Here is a 23,623-nt window from a genome sequence, read left to right as displayed (position 1 = left end):
TGTTTGATGCTTTTGATCAATCCCTGTAGACACATCTCTCCATTCTTCTAACCATTTTACTAGCCCTTCCATGTTCTACCTAAACATTTGTTTCTGTAAATGTTCTCAGCAGCTGTCTTGTATCTGGGCCTATGTTGGATAGAACAAGATTTTTTATTAAGCATTTGAGGTTAATTGTAACAACAATGCTTATAAGTCTGCAAGGAGTTAGTGCTGAACAAACTGGATTATATATTTTTTTGCTTGGTGCCCAGATACTTAATGAAGGTGTATGTAATCGAAGTTTTTAAGCTTATGAAAAAAAAAAGGGGCACTAAAATTTACTTTTATTCTGGCTTAAGTGGTTTTAAGTTCTGTTGCTTGTGTTTTGAATGGCAAATTTGTAGAGAACATACCTAAATTGGGCAACTTAGTCTGTAAATTATAAGCTTAGGTCACATGCCATTTGTCGGCTCACTGTTCCAAAGATCATACTGCAAAGCTCCATTTGCTCACTGTGCACCTTCTTCATAAATGAAGCTTTCAAAAACTGGGATGAAAGCTACATTGTGGAAGTTTGACTACAGGGATTCTGCTGCCTTTGGCAAATGACCATCCTCAAAAACCTGCAAACAACTCTGACAATATTTACTTAACAGTTTTCTACCCCAAACAGGCTTATATTATATTTTTATCACATACACCTCTTCGGTAACAAATAATATTCAAGACATCGAGGCTACAGTACCTTACTTCTGAGAGTACTAATTCACATGTATCAAATATTAAGTCTTACAAACACTAAGAAATATGTTTAAAAAGAAGACTTGATCTAGAGAGGATTTCTGTTTTGACTAAGGACAAACTCTTTTGGTGTAAAGAGACATTTCAGCAAACTCTATTCTTTAGGTAAAATTAAATTTCATAAAACGACAGGACTGCGTAATCGAATGTGTAGTACACGGCTGTGTGTTAGAAGATCAAGGTTCCATATCTAGGTCTGCCACTATCTCCCGTTGACTTTGCTGAGTGAATTATTTCCTCTACCACTCTGTATTTGCTGTTTTACAAATTAGCTTGCAAGCTTTTGAAGGACTATTATTCAGTACAAGATACACCTTACAAGTGCTGCAATGGGGCTCTTCAGGCCTACCCAAGTCATGTCCTTTCCTTGGCTGTACTGAACCTGTGGACTTTTTCCAAAAATCTGTAGACGTTTTCCAAAGTCACCTGCACTGTTTATCAAATATGACACTGAGCTCTTTATAGTACAGAAATCAGAGTCTTTCTAAGAATCAGTCTGTTGACTCCTTGTCTTCCTTTTCATTCTCGTTTCTTTTTTTTTTGGTCAGCAGGAAGGGAAAAAGAAGGGGGGGTATAGGAACAGGATAGTGCAGAACCGTCCTGCCAGACTTCCTGTGTCTGATATCCCCAGAAAAAAGAAAAGACTCGTGAAGTGGCTGGCAGTAAACTCAACCTTAAAAACCTGTAAAGTCAACAGAGCTTCCATCATCTGGATTTACCTGCCTATACTATTAAAACACAGTGTTCAGGTCCAATAGATTGGAGGGGTACTTTCAAGTTGATCTTTAGTATTCTAAGGAAATGCAATAAGTCAGAGTAGACAGCACTTAATTTTGTACAGTACGAAGTACAGCTGGACAAAGGTGTAAGTTCGGGGCCCCAGCGGCTAGCATTGTATCAGCACTGAGTGAAACAAGCACTGCAATACAGAGAAACAGGGTGAGATTTAAAATAAAAAACCCTAAGGAAAGACAGATCTCAAGGACCAAAATGTTACTCTTACATCAGGCATGGCACAAATAGGTATTAAATATTTTGAACTCTAAAAATACCTAAATTCCATTTGGGAATCTAGAAAGGCTATGTAACAATGTGAAAGCAACACAAACCCTGCCAGCTTCACTCACTCATGCATCTTGACATGTCTGAACTGAGAACAGTTTATGCTGCTGACCTCTAGTTAAGCAGGATTTCACCTCTCATGTATTCTTTGCCTCTTTCCTCTTACGTTGGCACAAGCCTCTTTGAAAAAAGTTATATACTTCCAAATGAAGGACTGCAAAGTGGTTCACCTGTTTTTCTCATTTGAACAGTAATGCTTTCTCTCACATACACAGCCAAACAGGAAGAGTGTCTCCACCTGGCAAACTTACTTGTGCCTAGCAGTCTCATTTTGCCAAACTTTGTTGACTTAAAAGTGGACTGAATATATGCAGACAGTACTGTAGTGTTCACTCTCTGTTCTGAAAACACGGAGAGTATCTTACAGCAGGAGATGGGATATAGCTTTCCAGTGTGTCTGTGTGAAATATGTGTTATCCAGCCACTGCAAAAGAAACAAACTGCCCTTCAGAAGTTTTTTAAGAACACACATTCAAGTTTTACCTCTCAGAGAAAATGTTCATCAGAGCACACATGTATTATAAAGAAAAGCAAGATAAAATTTATCACGTACAAGCACAGAAGAAAAAGCCAAATATCTGACATTGACTTTTTATTGATTTTTTGTGTAAAACACAGTCTATGGAAAAATAGATAAAAGCATTACTAATAATTTATAATAGCCCTGTTCAGAGAGACAGCACAAACAAATTGACAAACACAACTACAAAGAATATATTGCACATGGGAGACATATGCTCACTGCAAGACACTGCCAGCATGGCATGAGGAACAACACATAATGATAGAGATCATTGTTCAAGTCAGTTCAATATGTCATTAATTTTAAAGGCTGTAATCTAATTAATTCAAGCAGTATCATATCATGATACAATATCAGTACTGCAACATTACTCATTACATTGATAGAAAATACTACAGGGTGAATAGGCAAGAAATCAAAAATTTGTGTATTAGGAGATGCACTGTCTGAAAAGAGCTATGCATATGCATCCATTACCACTGCATATATGAAAATATCATACTGAAAAACTACCTAATTTTTATGCACCTGATATATCTAACTTTCAAAGGAAATCTTCATGTTCAGAGGAAAGATGGTTCCTAACTATATTCATATGTGTGAAATTTATAGCCACTTGGAAACTCATTGCTTTACATTAATACTTTCCCTTAGTGCTAGTTGGGCAGCATGTATAGCTAATCACATATAGACACACACACACAATTTTATAGGCAATTAATGCCAAATAAAAATACAAATGTATTTTCTCACGTTGGCACTTCATATAATGCACAATGTTGGAACAAAAAGTTAAATGAGGCACCAGTTCACAGTAACCATTACCACAAGCTAGATATGCAAAGAACTTGCAAAACAATTACAAAGTCATTAATCTCTAAATAATTCAAGAACATGAGAATTAACTTGTACATAGTTGCCACAGTTAATAGAATTGTAAGATAAAATTAATGACACATATGGAATCTGAAATAGAACTGTATTTTAGACAATGTTAAGAAAATACCTTAATATCCATAGAAACAAATAATCTGTTGCTAAATACAGAGGTCTCCATTTTCGAACATGATGTATACTGTTCTGTATTATATATTAAGCGCTATTTTTTTACTGAACAGTAATGAAGATAAATGAAGTTTATTTCATTATTCATTTTTCATTAGGCAGTAAGTAATTTATATAAAGCTACACAAAAATATTTTTATAGCAGGCTATTCCTCAAAATATATATTTATTCTCCTAAGTAACTAAAACATCTAAATGAATTTAGTTGTTTCTATTCAGGCAATTGAAACTGAACTTGTAGCCTCAGGTCTTTTTCCAACGAGAAATCCTCATGTGAGTTCTTCTATAGAAATCAATGCTTTTGATCACATGAATAAAGATTCCTTATGTGACTAAACATGTGCATGATATGATACATAATGTATAGTAAATGCATGAGTGTCATTTTACTTTCAGACTTAACAGTGTTTCGTTAGAGTGAATGGCCCTTGAAGAACACTACAAAGTATTAAATCACAAGTCAACTTATTATTCCAGTTAGAAGCTACAGGGCCTAATGGGAAACCATATGTCATTTTGTAGCACAAATATTTCACAAAATGTTTTTATATATTGGATCTAAAAATATCATCTATTTATTAATACTTCAATATTTCAGTCTTTCAAGTAACTTATAAAATCAAACCACATTTTTAACTTTCTACACACACAGTTTGAAAAAAGAAACAACACAACATTATTCTCTCCAGACACCTTTGGCAGTTCAAAATTTAACAGTTTAAACATTCTTGAATAAATTTAATTATGAAATAACTTTTTGCATAGGAAAGAGGGCCAATGCATTTCTGTATATACTGTCAGTGGTTGCATTACAGTACAACATATATGGACTTTGATAGTAATTTTCAATTGTACAGTATCTTAGGTCTGCATCAAACAAATTATATAATTGTAGGGAACACGAACGTTAATTACCTATTCTATAGAAGTGTAGAATTACTATAAAATAATAGCAGCATATTTTATTTTGAAATATAATCAGATTGTCAACAGTAATGGTTTCTGCCCCAAATTTCTTCAGAGGTACGAAATTCTGCTCTCAGTTATACCATCCCATTCTAGTGAGTTTAATCAGGTTTCACGCACAGGACTGGGGCAGAATGTAGCATAGTAATGTAATTAATAGTAATGTAATTAATAGTAATGTAATTAAGAACAACAAACATGAACTCTTCAGATTTAGGCTGGTGTAACTGGAGGCAGAGCTTGAGTCTAAATTCTCTAGTTCCGTTGAACTGTTGTTTTCATTACAGAGATAATGAGATTTACAGGACTAGTGATGTTTAAGGATAAATTCAAGCTTAAGCCCTGTATATCTCTGATGTATCACATTGATGACAAATTCTTACAAAGTAATAAATAAGTAGTGCAGGTTCAGCTAAGAAAGTCAAAAGGTCCTAAACAGTGCAAATACAGATAAGAAAAATGCAATTTCATACAAGAAAATTAGGACAAATTACACATTCTGATTCACTGAAATAAAGGTTTTGCTAATTAAGCAAGAGTAGCTGGAAGGTATGAGTTGAGTTTGGCTATTTTGTTAGAGAAGATTAGAACCTGACAAAGCAGTAGTAATAAATAATTGTGAATGTTCTTTTGAATCTCACAGGAAATGCAAATGTCAAGTTTTAGAGATAAATTCATTTTTAAGTATAAGAATAATAATTTTGTTTCTCAAAAATTCAGGCATATCCCAGAAACACTTGTTGTAAAAGTAAGACTTTTATATAAAAATAGAAGATTGGATTTACACAAAAAGATAATAAGAATTTAAGACAGACTCTGGGAAATTCATACATAATAACAGAAACTCCAGTGTAGAAACATATAGAACATGAGTGTTGTGATGCTTCCCTGTTGTACCAACATACTGGAAGTTTCACAGTGAAAATGGATTTTTATTGTTGTAGATTTCTCAGCTTGTTTTGTTTTAAAACAATTCCTGATATTTCAAAATCATTCCAAAATCAATAACTACGTGCGTGCAGACATATCTGCGTTTCTATACATGTAAAACACTGTTTTGAATTTTCATTATATGATGTATAGAAATAAAGAGATGCTGAAGGTCTAAAATCCTATGTGATACTTTGAAAACACTGACCCTGTTAGTACAATATCATTTGCTTACAAGATGTACAATTATACCATCATTGAAACTGATTTTGCATATTCAAATGAAGAAATGGTGTAAAACCACACACAAATAAATATACTGTACATGTGCAATACATCATTACGAATTAATATAAGTTGTTTCAAAACCTGATTATTTCCTAAATTATTCACTCTATTAGTCTATATCCTGAATTCACTAACCCAGAAATGTGGTTTTAATAAAAGCAATACTGCCCAGAAAATGTGATATTAATAAGTAGCACTCTGACACATATGCTCTAAGTCAAAAAAATATCTGGAATGCATGGTTATAATAAAATACTCTTGTGATATAACTGTGCAAAGGAGCATTTAAAATTTCTGATTTCATAATCATCTGCCCTCTGTAATTCAAACCGAAAATATTTTGTAGTTATCTAAAGGAGTAGTCTTCTAATTATAAATTTCTCATAGGTTGGTTAAGAGCTCGTACTACATGCCAAGCAAGCCCGCAGTGACTTTACTCATTCTTTAACTAATCTCCTAAAAATAGAAGTTTATGACAAAAAAACAACCAACCAACCAAAAACCCCAACAACCCAAATGTCTAGAACAGTGCTAACAAATATTAGTCTATCATCACATCACAGTTATCCTTTCCGGAGAGAGATGTGGATGAGACCCGCTTGCTTCTTCTATAACATCGCTTTTCTCCCATCCTCTTCGAATTCTCCTCAGCTTCCTACTTACACATGGCAAAAGTAAAATGATCTTACCTAGAATTACAATGGAAGGCAGAACAAGGGCAAGAACAAAATTTGGTGGTGTATAAAATCTGTAGTACTCTTCTTCAAAAGCTCTTTTCCATCCATAAATCAGTACATGGAAAGTACTTATGAGCAGAGCAACATATCCAAGTGTAGACTTTGAAAAAAGAGAAAAGAGGAAAAAAAAAGAAGAGATAATAGTACTTGGTCCTTCATCTGACAGCTCTAACCCATTACTCTAACATTTCTACTAGACATCATGTTAAAATCTTACTTATACACTATCTTGAATCACCAATATGTGGTTTTAAGTTCTCATGTGCTGAAAACTACAGACTGAACGCTGATTTACAACATCTCTCTCCTAGCATCTATAGCCCTTAGGCAAAGCTGAAATGCAGATGTTTGCCCAAATTCTAAGTAATGGAAGTCAACTTCAGGATATGTATGCGAATAAGGAACAATCCCAGTGAAGTTGCTGGAACAACATCAGTTGTGACTGGAAGTTAAGTCCTCCGTTTCTAAACTAGGAGGGTAGATCACTTCCAATATTCATGATTATGGAACAGTGCAATTCTGCTGGAAGCGATCTGGGCCCATCACTTGAGATTTTTATCAGTCTGAGAGGTGCAGTTTGCTTCTTCCCCACAATAGCCTGCATCCTCTTGTCCAGTTAGCACAAATCATCCCTTGCCTTTCTCCAGCAGCTGTTGCCTCCTGATTAATGGACTGCAGGACTTGGGCACAAGGCAATGATGCAGTTTATCATGAACAGGTAGTGCTGGATGAAACGTGAAGTAGTAGGTTTCCACCTCTTCTCATGCAATCTAGAGCATGCCACAGAAGGTGGTGCCAATAAGGGTCATTCACCATTTCTGTGAATCTGGCTTTTAAGAACCCTGTAGTTGTATTGCTCTGCAGACTTGAGTTAAATGTATTAACCTTGACTTTCCCAAACCATGGTAAAAAAAGACTACTATGCTTTGAATTCTGATGGTGATCAAATGAAGAAAAACTCTTTTGGGCCAAAAACGATGTAATGACTAAGTTGGCTAGGAAACATTTGCAGAAAATCACTGAAACAGAAAATTAATATTAAGAATGGTAACTGACTACCAAGTTTTGTTTTAATTCCAGTAAACAGAGAGGCAAAGAAAAATGCAGCCTAATGGTCTATAATAATAAGTGAAAGAATTAGTTCTTTCTACTTCAAGATTAACCAGTTTCTGGGGAAAGGAGAATGTCTGAGCTAATACCATTTGCAAGGATTCATGATTATAACAGTATAAAAAGGAAAATACTTTTGTTAATTTCTAGAGATTAGTACCATGTTTTTTAACTTGCCAATATTTATGCATTTTTGCCAATGGTTTCAGAGCCATGTTGGCACATTTTAGATATGCCGCACTCTTTTTTATAAAAGAATAATTTTCTGCCAAAATATTCCACAAGAGACAGAACAATTAGATAGCCACTTGTGGATATGAAAATGGCATATGCACTATCTGAATGGAAGTTCTGGTAAGAAATTTGGACAGTAAACAATACTATCAAACCTGATGCTTGAATATGTTATTGCAGATTTTTGCTGGTGTGACTGTCCTGAATTCAGTGCTGTTACATCACTGCCAGCAGAGAAAGGGCACAAGTGAATCATATCCCTCATTTCTTCATCAGGCTTACTGATGAGAACTATAACAATTCCTGAAGAAGAAACAGGAAGGAAATGTTATACAGACTCTTCCCAAATTTTTTTTAAAAATGAATGCTTATTTAAATTTCATCTGCAAACTACAGTTTTGAGACATGTATGTATATCTTTCTATCTAATGGTCAAAATGGAAGCTAAGAAGTCCATCAGTACATCTATCAGTACATTTCAAACTAACAGCACAAGGACAAGAAAAACATATGATGTATCTCTATTAGGTTGGGTTTTTTTTCCCTGTGGAAAGTTGCCATATGTTTCTTTGAAGGGTTGGTAGGGCATGTGCTAGTATGTACTGGACCATTTCAACCACTCACATAAAAATCTGACAACAAAGACACTCCTATAGGAGCTTCTGTCAGCTACTGATGGTATTTTCTTCTACCAGGCCCTCAATTGCCCTATTTTTGTGCTATACTTTTGACAGTAATAATACCACATAGCTAGAAAGAGGATGTTCTCTACACAACTTAGCATTCTGCAGTCTCTGGTTTGTTCAGTCAGGGCAGATCTGCACTAGAAAGTTCCATTAAGAGCATTTATCCCAGCTTGCAGCTACTGACAATGGCTTTTCCAGAAGTAGACACAAGATTGGCTGCCTTTGCTGCCTACGTAAAACCCCACTGCAGGAGGCTGTGTCAGTACAAAACTTCTGTGTTTTATTATAAAGACTTGATTTTTCTGTATCTGCAAATGTTCAAAGGCTACAGCAATGGCTGTACAGTAACAACACAAGGAAACTCAGAACTGACTGAAGCAGTCTTGGACAAAAAGACATCAATCAGCGCAGGAAAAGGCACTGCTGGGCAGCTGAATGGTAAAAATAATATCAGCTGGTAGCACTGGATCATGCTACAAATCCTGGCCAGCAGTAGCAGCAGAAAGCCATATTCCAAAGTTGACCACCCCTAAGGATGCTAACATAAGAGGTGTTTCAATCATTGAGAAATAAATTATAATTGTGCTGTGGAAGTTATTAATTGCTAGAAAGCAATCTGTTTAATACTGGAAAGGTGAGAGAGCTGCTGTCATTCAGGTATGCAAGGTTATTTTCTTCTGCACAGGTTTATGACTTGACAATGTGTAGAAGGGAATATGGGGATTAAAGACAATGGATTTCTTGAAATGTAGTTGTGCTTCAGATGGAATATACATACTGTATTTCTGTCATCCTTTCCTGGCTTCTTAAGACAGAAAAAGAAAGGGATGAATATGTCTACGAGAGCTGGAAGATCACTTACGCAAATATTATCACAGGGAGGCCAGGAGAGGCATGGGATGCTAACTTCTTTAAGAGCAGAGGACCTTTGAAAGCAGCAAGAAGGGATACTTGTCCTTCACTGGTAAATTCACATTGGTGACTGAGTAGCAATTTCAGCTGTAAGAGTCATGGGAACCCCCTGCCTAGGCTCTAGGATGGCTGCTGGGAAAAGGGGAAGAACATCTTCAGTTACTTTGCTTCCTTATTTTCCGTAATACTGTGTTTCCTGGAAGCTGAGTAATAGATTAGCACATTTCCTATGGACCCCCTGATCTTTTAGTTTTTCTCTGAGTCTTGCCTGTTTTGTTTCTTTTCCTTCCTGATCAAAGACAGTTTTTGTAGCTAACGTGGGAGATTGTCAGCCAAGGCCACTAGACAAACTGGCATTGTTTGGGGGAAAAAAAAAAAGTGTTAGAGGAGTGCAAAAGATGCATGAGAAAAATCCCTAAAATGCTACCAGGAAGATGTACATCTAAAGAGACACAAATCTGCTGTGAGACAAAAATGCTTCAGGAATTTTTACCTTCACAATGGTCAAGTAGTTCCAAGCGATTTATATATACAAAAGGTATTTTCCAAAGCCTTTGTTTATGCAAGGTATACTTCAGATTCCCCAGTAACAGGATATTGCTAAACTTACAAACATGCTGTAGCAATTCTGACTGGATTCTTACTCATAAACTTGCTAAATGCTCAGGCCTCATTCTTATTTACTCTGGGGGAAAAGTATCCTACTCTTGTGGGATAACCAAGGCAAGGCAGCCCTTCCTCGAAGTGTGTGCACACAAAAAAAATTAGTAATACTGCCTCCAAAAAACTTTACGATTGTGCTAGCAGACAAAAAGAATGTTCACAAAAAGATCAGCTTCATACTGTGTAAGTGCCAGATTTGCACTGATTTTTGCTAAAAAACATAAAGCTCGGCTTTCAAAGCTGTTCTGCTTTGTCCATTGCCACTTTGGGTGATGTGCTTTGGACTTAAACTCTTAGACTGGAAAACAAAAGCAGTAGTATTTTATGCTTACATTATACATTCATAGTTTAACTTTCTCCAGAAGACTGAAGGACCTGGTGCATCGTTGCTTGCAGACAACATTCTCCATTTTCATGTATTTTATATGAACACTCAAGGACTGGTTTCAATAAATGTCTATTTCTGTTTGCAGTGTGTTGGTTTAGGCTAGTTATTCTCCCTGCTCTGACAAAATACGTATTATTTTTTCTTTCTTGCCCTTGTCTATCTTTTTCCTTTCTAAACATATTTGGATAAAGAGCAAAGAAGAGTACTGAAGTGGTGTTTAAGAAAAATGATGTATTGGTTTATCAGCCCCAGCTTCTTCCCTGCCTCTGTCTTTAGCAAGCTCCAACTCTGTGTCATGGCAAGATGCCCACAAGGTTCCATGCTAGGTTTCCATCATCTAGGATCTCCTACTGAGCAAAGTCTTCATCACTCTCTGGTTCTGTGGCTCCTCCATCTGGATGTTATGAGTGTTTATCTTGGAATCATGATGAAGTAATCACATGTTTGTTTTGTACAGTGTACTGTACTGCAGCAACTCCAAGTTTTCTGCTGGTCTCTTAGCTCCTGGTAGAGCTGACACAGGAACTTCCTTTTGCATCACTGTTCAACCTTCTCATATCTCACTTCATTCATATTCATAGTCTGAGGGAATGAGTGGAACCTGCACTGCTTCTCCTCTCAAACAACTTTTCCCTTGATCAAGCATGCTGGAATTTTTGGGGCTGCTGACAGCTGTTTTGTGAAACCAGGCTGGGTAAGCTGGAGGCACCTCCAAAATAAATGGAGATATCAAAGACAGCAATGATTTCTGGGCAAAAACATTCACAATCGGCATTCTTTACAGTATTACAAAGACTGTGGTAGAGGTCTGTTTGAATCACTGTAGCTACGGGAGATGCTGCTTGGGGCTTGGTCTACTGGTACAAGAATAGAAAATAGTCCATAGTGTATATGTTAATAATTACTTAAACCTAAACTCAGATTTTCCTAGTAGGACTCAAGACTGAGTATGTTTTAGTGGTAAAACTCCTTAGAGGAGGCCAGACTCTTGTTTTGGTCAAACTGTATTTAATAAGATGAGCAAGCAATAGTATGTTGTTCTCAGTGGGAAGTCCTGAGTTGAAAAACTGGCCAAGTGTGCCAGTGATGAGTGTGACTGATTCTTCATCTGTCAGATGCAAAACAAGTTCAGCAATTATTGTGGCAAATCATTTGAGATTCACGACTAAAGCTAGAGACATGCTGCTTTTCCCAGTTAAAAAAAGCAGCACTGAGATGATGGGCTAGTAGTTCCATCTGGAATATGGTGTCCAGTTCTGGGCCCCTCAGTTCAAGAAGGACAGGGAACTGGAGAGAGTCCAGTGTAGGGCAACAAAGATGATTGAGTGGAGCACCTCCCTTATGAGGAGAGGCTGAGGGAGCTGGGTCTCTTTAGCTTGGAGAAGAGGAGACTGAGGGGTGACCTCATTAATGTTTATAAATATATAAAGGACAAGTGTCACGAAGATGGAGCCAGGCTCTTCTCGGTGACAACCAATGATAAGACAAGGGGCAATGGGTACAAACTGGAACACAGGAGGTTCCACTTAAATATGAGAAGAAACTTCTTCTCAGTGAGGGTGACAGAACACTGGAACAGGCTGCCCAGGGGGGTTGTGGAGTCTCCTTCTCTGGAGACATTCAAAACCTGCCTGGACACATTCCTGTGTAACCTTATCTGGGTGTTCCTGCTCCAGCGGGGGGATTGGACTAGATGATCTTTTGAGGTCCCTTCCAATCCCTAACATTCTGTGATTCTGTGATTCCACTGCGACTTGGAGAGGATTGAGAAAATTAAGTTCAAATTCACTTCATTGTATTGCACTTCAGTAGAAGAAAAATAGACAGCAAGTATTATGATGTTTTATCTGTTCTACCTGCACACTGGGTATGATGAAGCTTGTGCAGAAATGCAGACTCCTTTTACTCTAGTGAGGAATCACTGAAAGTCCGTTTTCTGATTGAATAAAGCAAGAGGACTTTTTTGAAGGATAAATAACTAAATGAAGAACAACTTACATCCTGAGAAGTAATTAATGACAAAGTAAAGTACCTTTAATGATCATTAACTTTAAGGAAATTTTTAGTAGTTCAATATTTTTTGTGATGAAAAAATTGTAAATAGTCATAATTAATTACCAATACAAGTTCTCTTCAGCATGTAATGCAGAATCAACTCTAACATAACTCCAGAGGAGACAACTTGTTCACAATCAAATTCCTCAAAATACTAACAGATGATTCATGCAAGTTCATAATTATTTAAATTTGGAACTATTTTGACTTTATTTACAGTGGAAATAACTGCAGTAAACATGACATAATAAAAAATGCCCTTGTAGACACATCATTATGTGATCATTGTGTGGATTTTGACACACTCACACAAGCCTGAACTTTGGAAATTTTAGTAAGGAAAAATAAGATACAAATGCTGGGTTTGTGGCTAGAAGTCATTATTGGATAAAGGCATCATCTCACTCATGAGTGAATATGTATTTTGCCCTTTTGCATTAACGTTTTACATCACCCAACAGCAGTACTATTGTCCCTGCACAGAGAACTCTAGGTGGCAGGGTTGGTGTAACAATACAAAATGGGTATTTACTCCCTCTGAAGGCTCTAAACTATGAGCCAGAAAAAACAGTTCTGTTAAGAGAACTCTAATTTGAAACATTTTTCAGCAAAATTTTGGAGGCCTACCTGGAGTGTTCCATTGACAGAAACCCTAGGGGAATGGAAGACATTACTTACAGACAGAAGACCTCTGGCAACTACAGCCAAAGTGTTCCCCATCCACCCCCTTTAAAACGTCTGTAAATTATGAAGTGCAACTCAAGTTCTGAACAGTAAAGTCTGTGCCTGTGTTCTGAAGGTAGGAATTTGTAAACAGTGACGGGCCTAAGAATTAGGCAACATTATTACAGTGGATATGTTGAAAAACCATTAATCAGAAAATACCAAGATAGGACTAGAGTACTGAATCCAAAGTCAGAGAACAAAACAAACCAAAAAACTGCATGTACACACTTAGGAAATTTATCACAAGACTGAATCCTAATAAAATTTCTTATTGCTGACTGCTCCCTAGAACTAATGGCAATTTTGTTTGGAAGCAAACATTAAGCTGTTTATTAAAGCCTGTATTTCTCAGTATTTTATGCTGGTTAGGTCCGCCTGTAGTAGATGTTTATCTGAGGAAGGAGGGAAGCAGAATGGATGCCAGGACCTGGAAAAGCTTTTGTGTTTAATAAACAAAGCTTTATATTTTACTAATAGGTATTTTCAGCTAAAGGAATAACACAGTTGAGAACTGTATTAATTCCCACACAGTGGAGGGAAGCAAAACTAAATCAATGACACCATGGTTGTCAGAGAGCTGTGCAATAAAAATCCTGCAGGACAAATTAAGCCTTCAATTTTAACAGTTGTGTGCATCTACATATAGTAATATCTCAGCAGTATCATTGCCTTTAGCAAGCGTGTCCAAATTTATCTAATTTGAATTTAGTAAGAAATTCTAACAATGGAAAAGGAACAGATTAGTGCTCATTTGCTCTTAGTTGTGTTGGTTAAGACCAAGAAGTGTAAAATGCAAATTCCTATTCTAACGCTCATGAAGTGCTTAATGTGCCTTTGTGTTAACTTATCTGCCAAGTAAAGATACATTGTTTTTATTAACTGGCGAGGGCGGGGAGAAGCTCTTATGTTGTGAAGTGTTCTTCTTCATCATCATCACCATGATCATCATCATCATAATCAAGGAATTCTTATTAACAACAAAATCCTCTTATTTAAAAAGTAACTCACCTGAATAAAACTGAACTCCCTCCAGTTTAAGGAACTGTTTACTGAAGGGATGGAAGTTACTGCCAGCAAAGAAAGCAAACCAAGACTCATTATTCCAAAGGAGATATACATTTCAATCCGCCACACCTCTTCTTCATTCCAAGAATTTTCAACATTTGCATGAACCTGATGAAAGAGCACAAAGGAAGCACTTTATTCTACACGATACTAAAAATATCAACAGAAGTTATTTAGCTGAGTCTACAGTCACAGGACAACTATAAAAAGGAGTCACATTTCAGAGCTTTCCCCATGTCTTGCAGAAAACCAACTATTTCCTTACCATTGGCATTGGCTCTTGTTAGATTAAAAATACATTAAACATTGAAACTTAGACGAGTTCTTAAAAGAAAATATAACATTATATACTATTTAGAACAATTATGCTATAAAACCACATAAATCTGCACATTCCTATGTGCTGTAGAAAAGTAGCTCTGTTTTTCAGACCCTGGAAACTTAAATTCTGTAACATAAACTGGGTAAAAGCCATAATTTGTTTTTAGTTTGTTACATTTAGAAATAGTTTAGCATCATTTCCTGTTTTGCTTCAGCTCCCTATGTTGAGTACAAGGTATTTTGCCTCTTTCACTGTTGACATCCGATACATTGAAGAACTGTTCTCATTGGAGAGCTTTACCAGAAAAAAAACTACTCGTGTCGCTAATGATTGGATATTCAATTATTTTTCCACTTTCAGGTGAACTATTGTGACATGGCATGTCTTGAAACAGGTTCAGTAGAAATATTAGCAAGTGAGAGTTTTAAAATGTTATTAAAACCAAGATAATTTCTCAGTAAAAGTATCAATGGATCCTTTACTAATACCGAGTGTGAGCAATTACAGTTTCTTGCTGCCTTTTATAGTTTTGCTCTTCCTGCCTTTCTCTTAAGTTAAATTTTTCATGCTAGCTCTTTTAGAATTTGTGGACCCAATCCTCATTAATTTGTTCCATTTGACTTCCTGAGTTTGCTTTTCTTTCTGTTCAATCATATCTCTCTTTCCTGCAGATTTTATGTGCTGAATGGCAATGCTGCTTTTCTGGCAATGCTGTTTTTCTACCACTTTAAAGGTGACAATAAGCTACCCCACTGACAGGAGCATCAGACCCTCTTTCAAAGAATGACAGATTTGACAAACATCGTTTCAGGTTTATGCAAGACCCATTGCTCCTGGGAACTGAGAGTCAATTTCTATTGCCTGCAATAGATTATGTACACAGCAGTTTTAATGAATAAGCTATTTCTACCACTGGTCCAAAATGATACGAAGTAACGGTATTTTCATTTTGTAAACATAGATGTATCTGTAAGCATTATTACAGTATCTACCCTTATATTTTTTTCACACTTGTAAATTCACTTATGATATACATACTTCCCCCATATGTTAAGTATACATAGAGAGGAACACACCTCAGAAACTCAGAATTTTCCTGCTGTTGCTCTTATCCTGTCTATCCTACATTCTCCTTATGTATGTTACTATCAGGGATTTAAGGAGGACACCTCCTTGATTCTCCATACCACAGAAACTTGACTGCAGCTTGACCAAGAAGGTGATCACAACACACAAGTGTTTCTTTTAGTCCCTCTTCTGACTTGGCACTAGCTATACATAAGACAACCCACAACATTCTCCACTGAAAACAGTGGAACATATTAAGAAAATATATATATTGTATTCATGAGCCATATGCGTACAGCCAAGGCATTTTTGGCTTACTGAACTAAAGACTGGCTTACCTGTTGATATGCCATATTGAGGAACAAGTATCGCTCCGACCTCCTCATAGGTAAGCAGAGGCTGTACACCACATGCACTGTTGCAAAGAAAAAACTGAGCAGTCCAAGCTGCTTTCGACACTGGAGCCAGTTGTCCAGCCAAGGTGGAAATCGCCTATACTTAGTGCCAGAGTGAAGCTGATAAGCAGCTGCAATAAGTCCTGATAAATACACTAGAGAAAGTAAAGTGATTGCAACAATTGGTAGAGTCTTGTTCACGATCTCAATGGGGATCTTGTAGAAGTCACTCTGCTGATTTCTCACATATGGATGGATTACATCTCTAATGAAGGAATAGATGAAGAAAAATGTTGCCAGGCTAATTGCAATCACTACAGGCCCCTTCCACAGAGTGAACAGCTGCAGAGGTAAGTTTTCAATCTCCCTTGAAGATGACAATGCTCCCAAATCAACAGGAATAAAACTGAGCTGACGGGCAAGCTCAATAACTTGATGGCGAGCCTGAACATTGTTACTGCATATATAGACCTGTTGGGAAAGTCATGTGAATTGTCAGTAGTCAGAGAAAAAGACTCAAAGGTTAAAAACCCAACCAACCAGCCAAACAAAACAACCCCCAAAAAACCCACAAAAAGTCTTGAGGGCCTCCAGGACAAAACCACAGCACTACTGCTAAAAGGGTAAATTGTTATCCCAGTTTATATCACCAAGATGAGAATGAAACCACGTACAAATCCAGTCAAAGTGAAAATATGCACACTGACTCAGCAACAAAGTGACCAAAATAAAATTGGCTTTTTCTTGGAGTTAATAACAAGCTAATGAGGGATGCCCTGGTAATCTGCCCCTCAAATAAAATGTCTACAGGACCGGATTGAACCTGAAATAATGGCTAAAAGCATTTCAGAAAATCATGAGTCTTTCAAAAACACTGGAATCTTGAATGATGACTATAAACCAGCTGTAGCCTAAACAGAATGCAAAGCAGAGAACTGTGTAACCTCTCTAGGTATAACAAGTTTAGCTTAATTTCACAATCCAGATTGCTACAAAAATTGAATGTTTAACAGAAAAGACAAAAAACTAGCCACCAAATATGAACTCCTTCTAAAGACCAGTTATTACACAGTGAAAGAAATGCACTGCTATGAAGTACTTTAAAGTTTCTTTAAAAGTTACAGTGGGCTATAGTTTGCCCAACACTGTTTGCTGATCATGTGCATTAGAGCACACATGATCAGTTTTGACAGAAGTTAATTACTTATAGCACAGTGCTATTCTGAAGGAGGATAAAAAAATAGTACAGTGAGGTTATTTTTAAAATTATGCTAATTCTATTTCAGTTTCATTCCATTTAAAAATCTACCTGAAGTACCAGAAATCTCAGTTTAGTCTCCAATAGTCACATTACACTGGTCATTTCGCGTGCATTTCCCAGAGTCCATAAAGCCATGAAGGACTGGGTTCTTGCATAGGCTTAAATCCTTTGTATCACTTCAGCAAAGCATGAAAACGATAAAGCTGCCTTTTCTATATGCAGGATGGATTTAGGGAACACACTAGGAAGGAATTTGAACATGATGTTCCCAAGCAGTTCTGGATCAAATGAATGATCACTTAGAAACATATGTGCCTCCTTCTGTTTCCTCATATTTATGATCTTGGAGCATTCTAAAACCTACTTAATTTCTTTCATTCACTTCTTTGTTACATTGAATCCAAGCATTTTTAGAACAGCTGACTCCTGAGACCTGGGATCAGGACCTCAGATTTCTGTGCATCTCTTTCAGTAGTTCACTCTGTGTAAACCAATTGTGAAACTGAAATACACGGGGAAAGACTGCTTCTATCCTTGCATAGAGCATAAAGATAAAAATTAACATATTTCCTACAGAAGACTCTAAAACCCAACTCCTCTTCTCTGTCTGTAGTCATCTAAAGGTCAGTTGTCTAGTCAAGACTAGTATCCACACTTCCTCTGCAATCTTTAAAGATAAACAGGCACCCCAGGGGACAATTTGGACCACTTCATATGTCTTACAGTGGATGAACTAGACTCTGAAAGTTTAATTGGCTACTAAAACTTAAACTAAATGCCCAACTTTTTAGGCACGTTAATTCAGGCAGGATGAATCTAATGAGATCTGGCTGCTTACATTCAGTTCCTGTCATTTTCATCTCACACACAAGTGAAGTTAATACAAACATAAGATTTACCTGTCTGCTGGCATCCTTTGGTCCTAACTGCAGTGACCAAGCTGAAACAACATTGAATCCTTTGACAATCAGGGAATCTGGGAAAAGTGATGCCAAATACTCTGCATTGGAGTCAGGATATTGGTCTACTCTTGTATTATTGCTGACATCAATCAGAATTTTACCAGCGAGTAAATGCTTGAGGTCCCACAAAGAAGCATAATGTTCTCTGTGCATAGCTACAAAAACGATGTTTGTTTTTGCTACTGCATCTTCGTGGTCAGTAACATCAACCACATGGGGAAAAAACTCGGCAGCAATTTTAGGGTTTCTGCTTCCTACAACCACGTGGTACCCACATCTGATTAGTCTAATTGTCAAGGACTTAGCAAAGTCTCCACTTCCAATTATGCCTATTGTGATCTTACTGGCATCCTTAATGCCATTGGCAACATTTGGCAGAAAAGCTTCATTGAGGTTCTTCGGACTTCCCATCATAGAGATTGATTCCATACTTCCAAGACACCAAACCTACAAGTATTTCTTCTGGAAAAAAAAAAAAAAAAGCAGAAAGCAACAGAAAGAAAAATGCAGCATCATAAAACGTTACAAGGCATCAGAATCCATAAACACCTCTGGGAGCAAAATACATGGTTCTAAGTTTCATGTTATATTTTCTCCTTAATGAAGCATGGACTAATCAATTTTGTCTTGCAATGTGTCACTAATACAAGGAGAAACATAAAATACTTCAAGCACTTCAATAATACAGTCACAGAAGTAAATGATACTTTTCACATCTTCTCCTATTCCCTGTCTTCCACTGCCCCAGAATACTGGACCACAACACAACCTTGTGCTCCTAAAACTAATGGTCAATGGAATGACGAGGAGAAACGTGTAAGGAAAACTGGGTAATTATGGAAAATATTAGAAGGTAGAGACAGTTGGTCTGTGGCTGGCACAAGGACTGTGAGTTCATGGCAGCTGAACTGCATTGAAAGCTTATGCAAGTTATTATCATGGTATCCTATATTGGCCAGGAAGGAATGGATGCCAAAGTCTCAAAGCTGCAAAGGTCATGGCTGTCACCATGACACAGACATCCATCTGACATACTCACCTGTCAGCCAGGAAATTGGGCAGCACTTATAGATCCAGTGGCAAAGACAATAAGGGAAATTTGTCCAGGCCTATTCATGAGATCACTAAGGACACTGCTAGGTCAGACTGCTAGGTCTGGCCATGGATGTATAAGGATTAACTGTGGGTGCAAAGGTAAAGGATTCAAGGCCATGGGTTGCAAATATGCCTAACAGAATTTTTCTGACAAGGCAGAGAAGATAAATCCTGGAGACAAACACACAGGACAGTGTTCCACAAAAATCTAATGGCAGGAAGAGATAGACTTCATGCAGTAATAAAAGCGAAGAGAATCATAGGACTCAAACTCAGTGCAGTAAGAAAGGCTTTGAAGAAGAGCAGAGGCTAAGGTTCACAGAAAATTTAAAGAAATACTGCTAGAGTTTTAGAGAGAAGAGGTCACAGAACTGCAGTAAAGCTGTAACAAGGACATAAAAATCCACAAAACAACTCCTGGGAAGGAAGACTTCATATGAAACCACAACTATGACATAAGTGGTTCTGCACTGTAGAACAGGAATGAGTTCCGAAAATGAAGGAAGCAATGAGGAAAGACAGGATAAGAAGGACAAAAGAGAAACCATGAGGTTGCTCTCTTGGGAGCAATCAAGAATAGACCACATAGAAAGGAGGAGCTGAACAAACCATCTTCCTGAGCCACCAACCAAGAGCTGATATGATGGTGACTAATCACCAGTGGGGGACTTCACCCAGCCATCAGCTAGGAATACAGTATGGGTGGTAAACAACCTCCCACAATTAAAAGTAGCTTTGTGTTTCAGAAGCTGGAGGAAGCTACTAGAAAAATGGGCACCTTTCATTTCAGCATTGACTAGAAGGCAAGAACTCACTGAAACTGGACAGACTCTAAGGACAGAAAGCAGTATGTGAAAGTGACCACAAAGTCAGTGGATTCTAACAGTGAATCTTTCTGGCAGAGGCAGACCATGTAGATTTTTATGTATGCACTGAAAAAAGTCTTTCTTACCACATGACCTGAAATGTATCTAACACATGACCAAAGTACCAGTATTTCCTGTACCATGACAGTTCTCATCCAGGAACATAATGAGAATAGCTGTATTTTGATCAGGTAAGAGATATACATCAACTGGATATGACAGAACACGTATGCATTCGCCATGAGAGGCCCATTTCAGTTCATGTCACATGACGTGAAGGTGCTACAAAACTTTGGGAAAGAAATGGAACCATGATGAGGAAATGGGCTGCCAGCACCATTTAACCACACTGCAGACTCCTTTCAGTTCTAGTCCAAAGGATCCTTAGGAGAATGGGCATAGAGGATCTGGACATGATGAATTGCTCTGGTGATGTCAATGTCAGTAGTGTGTGAGGAACAGAATAAAACTAACAGACTTCATAAAAACCCCCCAGGGAATAGGTAGACATGACTCTTGGGCAAATAATCTAAGATTTGGAAGAGATCAGAGAGTTGGCAGCTACTGCAAGGGACTACATTAAATGGGCAACAGCAATTCAGAGGAAAAAAGAGTATATAAGACTGCTCTAACTGCATCAGGAGAGCTTTAATGACCTGAAAAATCACAAAAAGAGTAAAAAGAAAAAAAAAAAGGGAAGGGTGTGTATGCATGCCTAATGACCAGCATAAATAGACGCTGCTATCATGTAGGGATGAAATCAGAACAGCAACAGTGCAGAAACGAGTTGCAACTAGTGAAGGACAAAGAGTAACAAGAAAAGGTCCCATAAATACAATAAAAGACAAAAGACAAGGTTTATAACTTTAGAGGAAAAGGAACAAATTATAGGTGAAACAAAATAGCATACAATGTTAAATATTTCCTTTCAGCCCTCAGAAGAACGATTAATTGTGAATAGATATTTAATGACATTCCTTTTACGGGGGGACAGAAGGTGAGGTCAAAGTGGAAAAAGGTTAAGAGTAAAGGATAAGGTTAAATATAAGATAAAGATTTTCAAGTCAGCAGACACTTATGAAATCCACCCTTGATACTTAAAATGCTGATTGAAGTGACACCTCGAGAACTCTTGAGAGGACAAGAGAGGCAGAATAGTACATACCTCTAAAAGAGGGGAGGAGGAGGACTGAGGAAAGCAAACACTTAGCCTAACTTCAGCCTCTGGACAGATTTTACATCAAGTTACTGAACAATCAATTCGTAAACAGTCAGATGGGAAGCAGATGATAAGTAGCAAAGGTGGGTTGTTCAGGAACAGACTGCAACAAAATCAACTTTCATTTACAAAATATCTGGCTTCACAGATATAAAAAATAGTAGGAGCGATATAAACTTGACATTTGCCCTTAGATAAGCTAAGAAAACACCACAGAGCTATGTCAGCCAGGTGACACAGACGTGACAACCTGCTCTTGGATATCAACTGTTGGAGGAGAAAAATGAGTAGAAAGCTGGGCAGTCACTGAATCTGTGACCAGCCGCTCGGGCGGGAACTCACCGGGCGCGGGCTGAGGCCGCCGCGCGGGGCCGGCCGGACGCCGGGTGCAGGCCGGCACCCCAGGGGCAGGGCGGTGGGCGGCCGGGCGATGCCAGTATCTACCCCAGAGGAGCTCGGCGGGGCCCAGGTCCTGGCCGGCATCTCCAGCTGCAACGACAACATCGTCCGTGACAAGAGCGGCGACCCCACCGCCCGGCCGGTCGCCGCCGCGGCCGCCTCCGTGTCCCCGGGCAGAGCGGGGGCAGCGCTGCCAGGCCCGGCCGCCGCGGGGCGGAGGGTCCTCGGCTCCGCGCCACCGCCAGGCAGCGGGCGCCCGTCCCGGCTGCCGGGCCGCACCCGGCCCCGCTGCCTGACCCGCTCTGGGGGCCCTCGCCACCGCCAGGCCCGCCAGAGCCTGCCCGGAGATGGGGCAGCCGCGGCGGGAGCCAGGGCACGGGGCAGCGGTGGGCACGGCTGGGCCTGAGGAGGCGCCCGGCGGCGACGCGGCCCCTCCGCTCCGGCCTCGGCGCCGCTCACCTCATACCGCCCGGCAGCAGGACCAGCACCGCCGCAACTCCTCCTGAGGCTCCGGCCCCGCAATGGCGGGCGGGCGGGAGGGCGGCGCCTCTCTCCTGCCGCTGTGACCCGCCCGCTGCGGCCGCTCCGACACCGCGGCCGGGGGCAGCAGCGCGCGCCCGCCGGGGCTCGGCCTTGTGTGCGGAGCGAGGGGCGCGCGGCCGGCCCCGCCCCGCCCCGCCCTGCCCCGCCCCCTGCGCGCCGGACACGTCCCCTCACACTCCGCTCCAGCCCCGGACCCTGCCGGTGCCCAGGCGAGCTCACGGCCTTGAGGGCACAACACACCCCTCCTCTGCCCGGGCCCTGCCGGGACTCTGCTGCTCTGGCCCAGGTTTGTTCTTCAGCACCAACCCTCCTCCGGCTGCTCTTCCTCTTTCTCTGCTGGCAGAACGGTGCTGCTGGCCCTCAACCGGTGCCGGCTGCAGGGCCATGGGTGAGGATCAGGCTCACGGAATCACAGAATAGTTTGGGTTGGAAGGGACCTTCAAAGCTCATCTAGTCCAACCCCCGTGCAACGAGCCGGGACATCTTCAACTAGATCAGGTTGCTCAGAGCCTCGTCCAGCCTGGCCTGGAATGTCTCCAGGGATGGGGCATCTGCCACCTCTCCGGGCAACCTGGGCCAGTGTTTCACCACCCTCATTGTAAAATGGATGTTGGGTGTCCCTGTGGCCCAGGTTGGCTTCCCTGGGTACGGGTAGCGGAGAGATCGCTCCCCATGTTTGCTGTGTACCTGGTGTACTCTGTGTAGTTGGGAGTTACGCTCTGATTTCAGTGTTATACAGGATGAGAGGACATACAGGATTCACCCACATAAAAATGAAGCTAAACCCCAAGATCTGACTTGCGTGTTGCTTGGCCAAGGGCATTTCCAGTTGAAGACAAATTGAGCTTTTTCCTGAAAAACTATAGCTTCTGATTTTAACATTTTCTGATTTACCAAACAAATTCCATCTTTCATTAAGCTATGCTGTATATATAACAATATGTAACCCTCAATCGTTTGTTTAACACATGTAAAACTGACCAACACATATGATGTTGTATGGTGCTCGTGCTGCAGCAAAAAACACATGCACAAATGATTGAAAAGGAGCCATATGATCTCAGAAACACTGAACATACCTGTTTTCATCCTTTGTGGGTGGATGCTGACTTGTTTCTGTAGTGCATGAACTGAGGACTTATGCAGAATGAGCCATATAAACAATCCAAACATTTGTTTCAAAGTATCACAAACAACCATGGTGTAGAATTTGAAAAGAGGGCTGAAAATTTTTTCTGTT

General features: G+C 39.3%; 1 protein-coding gene across 2 annotated transcripts; it reads right to left on the bottom strand.

The window, feature by feature from the left end:
* Nucleotides 1-1,993: 1,993 nt before the first annotated feature.
* Nucleotides 1,994-22,435, bottom strand: STEAP2 (STEAP2 metalloreductase). 2 transcript variants are annotated; one of them, XM_065628438.1, is made up of 7 exons: nucleotides 22,300-22,435; nucleotides 21,784-21,930; nucleotides 18,199-18,723; nucleotides 15,982-16,509; nucleotides 14,197-14,361; nucleotides 6,367-6,514; nucleotides 1,994-2,329 (listed from the first exon to the last, which is right to left on the bottom strand). In XM_065628438.1, exons 3-7 carry the CDS (start codon nucleotides 18,688-18,690, stop codon nucleotides 2,319-2,321), a joined length of 1,344 nt encoding a protein of 447 aa, XP_065484510.1. In that variant the 5' UTR covers nucleotides 18,691-18,723; nucleotides 21,784-21,930; nucleotides 22,300-22,435; the 3' UTR covers nucleotides 1,994-2,318. The 2 variants fall into 2 exon arrangements, with proteins under 2 accessions (XP_065484510.1, XP_065484509.1); XM_065628437.1 differs by lacking the exon at nucleotides 1,994-2,329 and having other exon boundaries at nucleotides 2,485-6,514.
* Between the last annotated feature and the right edge of the window lie 1,188 nt (nucleotides 22,436-23,623).

Source organism: Caloenas nicobarica, chromosome 2, assembly GCF_036013445.1.
Source record: "Caloenas nicobarica isolate bCalNic1 chromosome 2, bCalNic1.hap1, whole genome shotgun sequence".
In the NCBI taxonomy this organism is placed as follows: domain Eukaryota; kingdom Metazoa; phylum Chordata; class Aves; order Columbiformes; family Columbidae; genus Caloenas; species Caloenas nicobarica.
Note: the sequence above shows the minus strand (reverse complement) of the source record. Positions and strands in the feature narration are given on the sequence as shown.

Bases quoted from the DNA above. Each gene is read 5' to 3' on its own strand.
- STEAP2 (XM_065628437.1), bottom strand. From the start codon at position 18,690: ATGGAATCAATCTCTATGATGGGAAGTCCGAAGAACCTCAATGAAGCT. The intron at 16,510-18,198 runs GTAAATCTTATG...CTTTCCCAACAG, and splicing joins CAAAGGATGCCAGCAGACAG to GTCTATATATGCAGTAACAA. The intron at 14,362-15,981 runs GTAAGCCAGTCT...CTCTTTCATCAG, and splicing joins TCAATATGGCATATCAACAG to GTTCATGCAAATGTTGAAAA.